Source organism: Brachycentrus maculatus, unplaced genomic scaffold (genome assembly GCF_059751285.1).
Source record: "Brachycentrus maculatus isolate JH-2025_06_01 unplaced genomic scaffold, ASM5975128v1 h1tg000968l, whole genome shotgun sequence".
Lineage (NCBI taxonomy): Eukaryota > Metazoa > Arthropoda > Insecta > Trichoptera > Brachycentridae > Brachycentrus > Brachycentrus maculatus.
The window spans coordinates 103704-112894 of NW_028281688.1; the positions used below are offsets into that span (position 1 = coordinate 103704).

General features: G+C 35.8%; 1 protein-coding gene across 1 annotated transcript; it reads right to left on the bottom strand.

Moving 5' to 3' along the window:
* Nucleotides 1-641: 641 nt before the first annotated feature.
* LOC148299749 (uncharacterized) lies at nucleotides 642-8862 on the bottom strand. The gene is made up of 9 exons (XM_088275743.1): nucleotides 8466-8862; nucleotides 7698-7901; nucleotides 6337-6405; nucleotides 5571-5732; nucleotides 4531-4695; nucleotides 3695-3835; nucleotides 2876-3616; nucleotides 1689-2053; nucleotides 642-1361 (listed from the first exon to the last, which is right to left on the bottom strand). The coding sequence occupies exons 1-9, from the start codon at nucleotides 8607-8609 to the stop codon at nucleotides 770-772; spliced, it is 2583 nt and encodes an 860-aa protein (XP_088131869.1). The 5' UTR covers nucleotides 8610-8862; the 3' UTR covers nucleotides 642-769.
* Nucleotides 8863-9191: the final 329 nt, after the last annotated feature.

Here is a 9191-nt window from a genome sequence, read left to right on the forward strand (position 1 = left end):
TGTAAAAGATACTACAAGGTATTTATTTTATTGTAAAATAATACTAGTAAAATTATTATTGGAACTTTTTTTTAAATATTAAGTCTTCAGTGTAAATGTTTGAGAAAATCAACCATCAGTTAAAATGGCTCTGAGACAAAAAAAAACTAAAAACTAAAAACTAATGACTAACTGAACTGCTGATTACCTTTAAATTTGGTTTTATTTATTACTTCACTATCAATATTTGGGTTTTCGGAAAATAGTTATCACATACTCTGTGTCAATAGAAATCTATTTGTCCAATATAAAATATGAATAGATACATCATTCAAAGTCTCTTTTTTTTATAAAAAAAATTGTAAATATTTTTATGAAACCATATTTCATAGAATACTAAAACATTTCATATTAAAAATTGAGGTTATAATTGTTTTGGTAAAATAACAAATATATAAGAGTCACAACGCTGTGTGTTGGGGTTGTAACATACAGCAAAATTAAAAAATATATGAACGAAATGCATCTGTATACATTGAAGCATATAACTTATTTATTGGGATTTATAAATTAATGTTTGATTTAATGATGAGGAAAACTTAAATTTACGGTAATTTTTTTAAGGTGGGGACTGACCGGAGTCATTTCATTGTAACGTCACACGCTACGATGCGAGCATTTCTATAATCAGTACAGCATTCCGAGTGCTCCATCCGAAGTCAGTAGCTCGCCACGAGCGACATTACGACGAAATGTTCCGGTCAGTCCCCACCTTTAGAGAAACATTTTATTATTTCTCCGTGGTCGGAACGACAAATGAAGTCATTTTATCGGAATGTGTAGAGTCCGTTCCACTCGAGAGTAATGCAGTCAGAGTTGCGTGAGATGCACTCAAGTTACTAGATGAGGAACTGGACGGCCTTGGTAAGTTCATTTTTTGTGTCGGAGGAGTTAGGAATGTTTTATTGACGCCTGCACTTCCGAGGGTGAGTACTTTCTTCAACATGGCTGACGAGTTACAAGTATTGTCGATCATAGCCTTGGTCGTTGTTATGGAGGCATCGTCATCTACCTTGGAAGGATGCGGCGAGGACTTGGAATAGATAGATCCAGATACACTGGGAACGACAGCCATAGACTTACTTACTATCGGAGTGTTGGTTAACTGCGGTGGTAGCGATAGCTCGCTTCTAATGTTCATACCTCGATTCATCATATTTCTGGAGACGATAGCGTTGTGAAGAATATTTCCCGAAGAAAAGTTCTTGGTAGCGATATTTATGTAGTTACTAGTGTTGATAATGTTACCACCAATTGCCGGACGGGTACCGAAACCGATAATAGTTGGCCCGGGGGTTATAGTCTTCGGTGTACTGGCCAAGCTGAAAAGATATATATTCTTTTAAATCCATGTAAACCATAAGGAGACAAATGTTAACTTGATTGTTAATTGCATAAAGGCAAGGTTGATCAGTCCTGCGCTTCAGGTAGCAATCCAAGGTCTATTAAATTTTTGACTAAAAAATCTGTGATACTATTTATTTTGACCCGCCTGGGTATTGACCCCAGGACCTCCGGCACGTAAGCTAAACATGCTAATGGCTACACTACAGAGCTGGACAAAACAACACAATGCATAAATTCTGACTGCATGACATTGTCACTACTTTAAATATTCTGTTGATTAGATTATAATAAAAAATGCATACCTGTACATTGTCCGAGGGGTTGGCTGCATGATGTTGGGTTGCAGCGTTATGGTATTGGAATTGGAGTTAGGTGGGGATATTTGAGAAATGGACTGCGCGTGGGAGATGGGACAGTTTTGGGAGAAGGAGTTGAGAGCCGGGGCGAAGGAAGCAGGATTACCGGGAATAGAAAATGACGATGGAGACAAAGCCATGTGGGAAGAAGTGACGGTCGGTGAATTCACCAAAGTGTTGGGTGTGCTGGGAGATACATAGGTGTGCACGACATTGGAGGACATGGGCCCCACTGCTATGGTGCCCATAAACGAGGTCACTATGCCAGATCGTGATGCCATGGAATCCTGAGATGCCTGATTATAATTTATCTGAAATTAAATTAAACATATACGGTCAACAGGGGTGCTATTTCATAATAAATATTATCTCAGTGGAGTTTCAAGTATCATAGTTTTAAGCTATAAAAAATACAGTCTATATTAGCAACAATGATTTAGACTTAATATTCCTTCCAGTTGCATTTACATATCGCTCACTCCTTTCAAGAACGTCATAAATCAAAAATCGTCAATTTTCAGTTGTGCATATTTTCGGAATGCCCAGAAAATGTACTATATCCCAGCAAAAGCGGCATATTTTTAACTTAATATTTACCCGCCATAGGGCAGAAAGTGTAGTTTTTGCATTTTGAAGAAAAGGTATTGTTTAATTATTTTTTTTTATACAATAAATATTTTTCAAATGGAGAAAAAACCTTCAAGTTTTACCTTAAAAGATCTGTTGCATAGTAAAAAGTTCAGTAAGTGGCTTGATATCTAAATTAATGCATTATATTACATTTTCAAACTTAAAAAACGTTCTCCTGAAAAATCAAGTTTTTTGATTTATGACGTTCTTGAAAGGAGTGAGCGATATCCACACTGTTTTTAGAACTGATTTTCTGATTTTTTGTTTTTTTTTCACTAAATAGTCTTTGAAGGCAGGATTCCCGATATGAATCAAATTATTTTACACTTTATGTTTATGTGTTCTAAATTAATAAATTTATATCAACATTAATGACACCCAAACATAAAAATTACAGTTTTTTGGTTTAGTTTCAAGTCTATTTACAAGGAAAATAAAAACACGAAACTTCTTAATTCTAATAAGATAAAGCAATATGAACAGGAATGGAATTAGAAACTTACAATGTTAGCATTGGGACCGGGAGAATTAGTAGTGGAAAGAATGTTAGTATCAGCAGACATGAACAAATCACCTCCCCCGCCGTCTGATATTCTGTCGAAGCTCTTTTTAACATCCGCCTCGCTGTCCACATAAGTACAAAAGTCACTGCTTAGGAACTCAATATCGGTGTCAATAAATTCCGTAGCTCCATTCAATTCCACTTTCTCGGCGACATTACCCAGCTGCTGACTGCTATTAACGCACTTCCAGTAATTATTATCCATAGATGATATACCCGATGAGACGATCGAAGTGAAATTGCCACAGGGTTGGACGAGCTGTTGGCTGTTACCGTTATTATCATATTTAATAGACCTATCGTCGGAACTATCCATTTTAACCAATGGATTATTAGAATATGAAAATGTAGCCTGCTGGAGAAGCTCTTCGGCGGTAAGATGCTTGTATTGATTTCTGGAGACTTGTTCGTCGGAATGTTCTAGTTTGGCAGCGTCGCAGGAGTCTTCCGCGTCTCCAAATTTGACTTGTGATTTAGAAACCGGTGCGTCCATCGGTGGCGGTGTCGGTGTCGGCGTACTTGATGAAAAATCTTCGCTCATCTCGCCCCTACGACTTAGGTAAGCCTGGATTTTCCTGAGCATAAATGGAGGAGCACGAAAACCGGAAAGCTCGTTCAACCGCAAAGCCGGACTGTGCCGATAGTCTTCGCTGCAAACCAGTTCTTCAATATCCTCTAAGACCTGCAAAGGAAAAAATACAGATAATTAGTTTTTAGTTTTATCGTGTATTTTGCAGTACTTTGGAAAATGCGTACACACCATGATGTAAGTTCTCCCTCCAGCTGGTGTGGTCATGTTCTGATTAGCGATCCATTCCTTATCAGCAGAATCTGCGGGATAGCGCAGTAACCCCGCGTGTTTACTATATAATCTTCCTCGGGACTGGCCTAATCCTAGAACCTGAAAACAGTGCAAATTAATCAATTAACCATTACATGTTATAGATTCAGTCTTTTATTTTACAGAATTATATCATAGTTTGATATTATATGTATAACTGGTAGTCATGAAGTAGCGTTTTGTGGTATATTAAGTGGTATCACAAAAGTGAATGATGAATGATTAGGAGAAGGTCAAAGACTTTTTATTTTACAGTTTAATCAAAACGCCCTTGAGCTAATATTTTACAAAAATGGCACTATTTAAATAAACTAAAATTATTATTATAAAACATATTTTTTTCTGTACATTTATATTCAATTGCCCAAGTTTTTTTTTTAAAGAAAATTTCATTAGCTGCAAAATATATTATTTGTAAGTTTGAACGAAAGATGTAACAAAACACACAAGAAATATGCACATAAAAAATAGTACCCAAAATCGTCAACTTGTGACTTACTATAGCATACATAGAAGGGGTCGATATAAATATAACTAGTTGAAGAGCTGTAAGTAAAATAAGAAATTCACGGGTTGTTTGTACGGAAGGAGCATGTTAGTCAAGTTTTGAAAAAGGATAAAGTGACAAGTATCCGAGATAATTATGCTTTTAATCCTGAGGACCTATTGTTCAGTCCTCTGTCTTAACAAGTATGAACTTAGTTATCATTTGGGTACTTGCACATCCTTGAATAAGAGTAGTGACCGCACAATACCTTATTAGCGATGGATCCCATAATGAAGAGAGTGTCCTGATTGAGTCTTGCGGGGTCCCACTTGTGTGCTGGACAAAGAACTCCTTCTGTGCGCCTCTTCCTACGGCCCCCCGTTCCAACGTCAGAGTCGGTATCCGACTCTTTGCGCTTTCCGTATGATGGACTCTGTCAATATAATTTTTATTATAAACTTAATACATAATTTGCTTTGAAAAGGTAAAAAGCATATTGATAATAATTTTATTGCATTTGGTTATTATTATTACTCAGGAGGAATTTCAGATATAACAAACTAAGGGATTATATAAGAATATCTCAATTTTAGAAACCCAAGGAATCAATAATTTCATTCATTTGTAAGTAACATTTTTACTATATGTCTGCCTCTCTCACTCTTGAACACAAGCATTGAAGTTACGTTTTAATAAGTAGCACTAGCAAGATGCAGATATATTTTGTATGATTATGGAGGACGCCGAGATCAACACGGCCCAATTGGATTTGCCTATATCTGATATGGGCACCGCGGCGAAGAAATAGCTCAAACAGATTTCACCATATTAATTTATAAGATAGTTGAATGAATTCTGACAAGGTGGCTCTATGTGTATGGACTGTAGTAGACTCACCCAATTTTGGTATTATTTTGTATGTTTCAAAGATATATTAATATAATATATTTGAAATAAAAAAGCTCCCCATTGTCCAAATAAAATCTTCATTAAAACTCATGAAAGAGTTAAAATTATCAAAAATATGACCTAAATTAACTATATTTTTACATTTAAATGCTCTCATTATCACATACATTATAAATAATGAAAACCATCACCAAACTTCTAGAATCGACTTGGTACTAAGAATAATAGTGATTGACAATCTGACTGCGCTTGATATGCAAATGCCACCACAGCAAACAGACTCAGAACCATAGCAAAACATTTACGAAAAGATCTTACAGAATTTCACCCTTTAAACACAGCCAATATCACAAATACCCAATTTTCCTGATAAAACAAAATAAGTGCAGATAAACTCACACTACTGGGACGGCCAAAGCGAGAGTCGGCTCCGTTACTGGACTCGGAGTCACTCAGCTCACTGGGAGAGGCAGCGGCGCGTGCTGACGGTGGGGCGGGGCGCGGTTGCGCAGCATAAAGCACCCGCGCCCCATCCAGCATCGCACGGCACACTGCACGAACCTGAATCACATAGTGTGCATTAATTAGACTAATATCGTATTTTAAAAACTGTATTATTTTCAACAAGCATATTAAAACAAAAGGCTGTTACTCGTTCATGTTAAATAAATAAGTTTATCGCACCCTGTGTGACTGGGTTTATTTACTTTTCCTTTTTTTAAATAAGATTCTAAAGTAACCATTTGTCAGAATACGTAAACCAAAGTATAGTTTCTCACAAATTAAAAAAAAATACTTTTCTTTTTAATCCTCTCACATAGTGCATAGGACTCGGCATTGTATCAACATGGTGTTAACTCAATCATTAATTATATGAAGGTAAAGTCATCAGTCTCGCACTCCAGAAAGAGGAGTGGAATAAATTTGATATAATGACATAGGTAAGTGAAGAAGGGTGAAGAGTAGTACTGATGGAATGGAAATGGAAGTGAAATATGAAGACAAGTTACATGTATAAGTCTCTTGATAATAATGCGTTTAAATATTTTTTAAATTTCATTTACGCTCTATACCACATACAAAAAGAGGTAGGCTTGAGAATGAAATCGCAATGAACAGAGCTGACGATTGCCAATCAACAGAATTTATATACATAAATAAATACCTGATCTTCTCCAACTGATTCCTCTCCCAGATTTAATCGTATGTTATTCACAGCAGGCACAAAAAACTTCTGCAAAGAAATTACATCAATGTCAATATTTATTTTTCATTGTAATCTTACTATTTTAGGTTATTTGAAGAAAACGCTTAAAAGCGTTTACATACATACATACATACATACTGTTGATAAGAGACTGGGAGACGCTTTAAGGGTTATATTTGCTTACTTTTGGCAGAACGCGAGAGACGCCAAAAAAGATTGTACAGATCGGACTTGGGTTTGAGGGTCAGGCGTAAGACTGTCTGAGTATATGTAGGGTCACGGTTGATGAAAAAACCGCCTGACAACAATGTGTTAAGAAAGGTATCCCAATTATATGAGAAGACTGTACAATATGTGTGCTATTTGGCAAGGATTCCGGTGAGTTCTATTTTTTTAGACTTATTTGCACCTAAATTGTGCATAATGACCATACAGGACCAACCTGCCGATGGTTATGCCTGTAGGAAGAGCTACCGCTATGTTGAACAGTATCACATTGGATATTGATCTGTTCCATGTGTCCGAAGGAGTTTTCCGAAGCGGGATTCTTCTACACCTTTAAGTCTTCTTGCTTACTTTTACTTTTAATATACACGCCTTGAATATTGTTTGTTATGTATATATTTTTTTTTTATTGAATGAATTGAATTGAATTGAATTGAAATAAGTAACGCATCGGATAGATACACAGTTTACTAAATTATTAATCAAACGAAGGCAAGATGGTTAGTCCTGCGCTATAGATTCTTGGATGTTAAAGTGGAATGCATTTGATAAAATAGAGATAACAGAAATGAAGGAAGTCAATAAGGACATTACAGCCAAATCAACACATTTAAAACAGGTATTTTTTATGCCTGAGGACCGCTGGCGACAGGATTTGATAACTATGTACAAATCGTTAAGACCTTAACAAAGAGATTGGTACATAACATTATTATAAAAACATAGGATAATTCCTACTTTTCTGACTTTGAAATGAGGCCAGCGCAAAAGGTAAAAATACCCTTCCCATCCTTAAGCATCAATTGACCGAATGAGTAAAAATACCTTTCTCGTCCGAAGTGCGTTAAGCCCCCCGAGAAGAGTGGGTGAGAAAATAAGAATAGCCCGGAGCACTTAGAGTTCCATGTCAGAACTCATACAAGCTTGTTACATACAAGCCACTAGGAATTAGTGGGTTCCTTGAGAAGATTTAAACATGTTTTAATTTTGTATGAATAAAATTTTCACTCAATATTTCTAGTCAGAAAATAATGGTACAGATGTAATACTGAGCCTCGGGTTAATGGTATGGATAACTCAGATAATACACTAACCTCCAGATATTTTTTGATGACTTGATCTATCTCTTTAGTGACAGCGGACTGAATGTTTTGCCTGAGGATATCGAGGGACTTGTTGGCACTGGCTCGGAACTCAGCCGGAGGTCTTCCACCCGTCTGCACCATCCCAGGTATATTATACCTGCGGTGCATTGCTGCCAAGGTGTTCAACGCCACTTGTCTGTTGATGACATGCCGCTGAAAGTATATCACACATCCTAAGCACCAAGTAAAACATAATATGCTATAATCTCACTAAACCACATCAGAAATCAAACACAACCGCAAGTCTGGCAGTATAGACAGATTGATCACTCTTTCTTAGAAAAAATCATGTTTTTATTTTCCATACATACTAAAAATTTCACTAATCCGGGATCCTGACATTATCAGGTTTTACATGATTCTCGTTTGGGCAATAGTTACTAATAAACACTACAGTAACCTTTTTCATCCCATAACACTAATCTTAAAGATGAAACACATAGTATTTATAGTTTTTCTACTTTCAGAATGCTGTATATGATACAGGAAGATAAAGGTCACTATACGAAGTGTCAATTTATGACTTTTGGTTGAACTGTGGCGATGTGGTTCAGGATAAGTTTCACACTTTATTTATAAGCTTGAAAGAAGTTATATCACACTATTTCTATTTATTTTTTATCTATACATAATATTTATCTCTATACATAAGAATTCACAAAAATCATAAAAATAAATGGTCATTTTAATTCATAAAATACTTAAGAGTTTAGTTACATTAGGCATACTGATGGACGTTTGGGAATTCGACACGCCTCGGTTTGACGGAGGCAACTGCCAAGAACCACTGGAATCTTCTGAAGATGAATTTTGTAAAAGCACATCCGGATTTGAATTCTTCCAATTTCGTTGAATAACCATGATCTATTCACTAATAAACATAAACCAAACTCCCTAAATTTGTTTACCAGCTGACCAGAAAACATACGATTACTCTTCTATACACGATGTGCGCGTACGCGCTAGATCTTTGACACCTTTCAACATATTTTAGCGTATTTATTAGTTGTTCGGCGACAATATAACTGCAACTCTATCTTATTTTCATTATGATTTGACAACAAAACCTCCCAACGCCTATTCGATTTCCATTCAAACGGATTTTTCTTGTTATGGCTTAGCCAAAATCTTTAATCTAAGCAATTGACAGAGTTGCCATAATACAATGATTTTTTTTTTTTGTAAACCATTGGTAGGTAGGTACCAAAATTAGATTTTTTTAAAATATTATATATACCTACTCTTAGTTTCATAATAGTTTTTGCCTAGAATTTTCACTCATGAATAACATGAAATTATATTTATTTTAAACATAAAGAGTAAATCAACTCACGAGTAGTCATAGGCTATAAAACTTTAAAAGTTGAAGCCTGAGTAGGGTCATGATAAGCGGTGTTGCATAAGCCATAGCTAGATTTTAGAGTCACTTAGATGTTAGGTCAT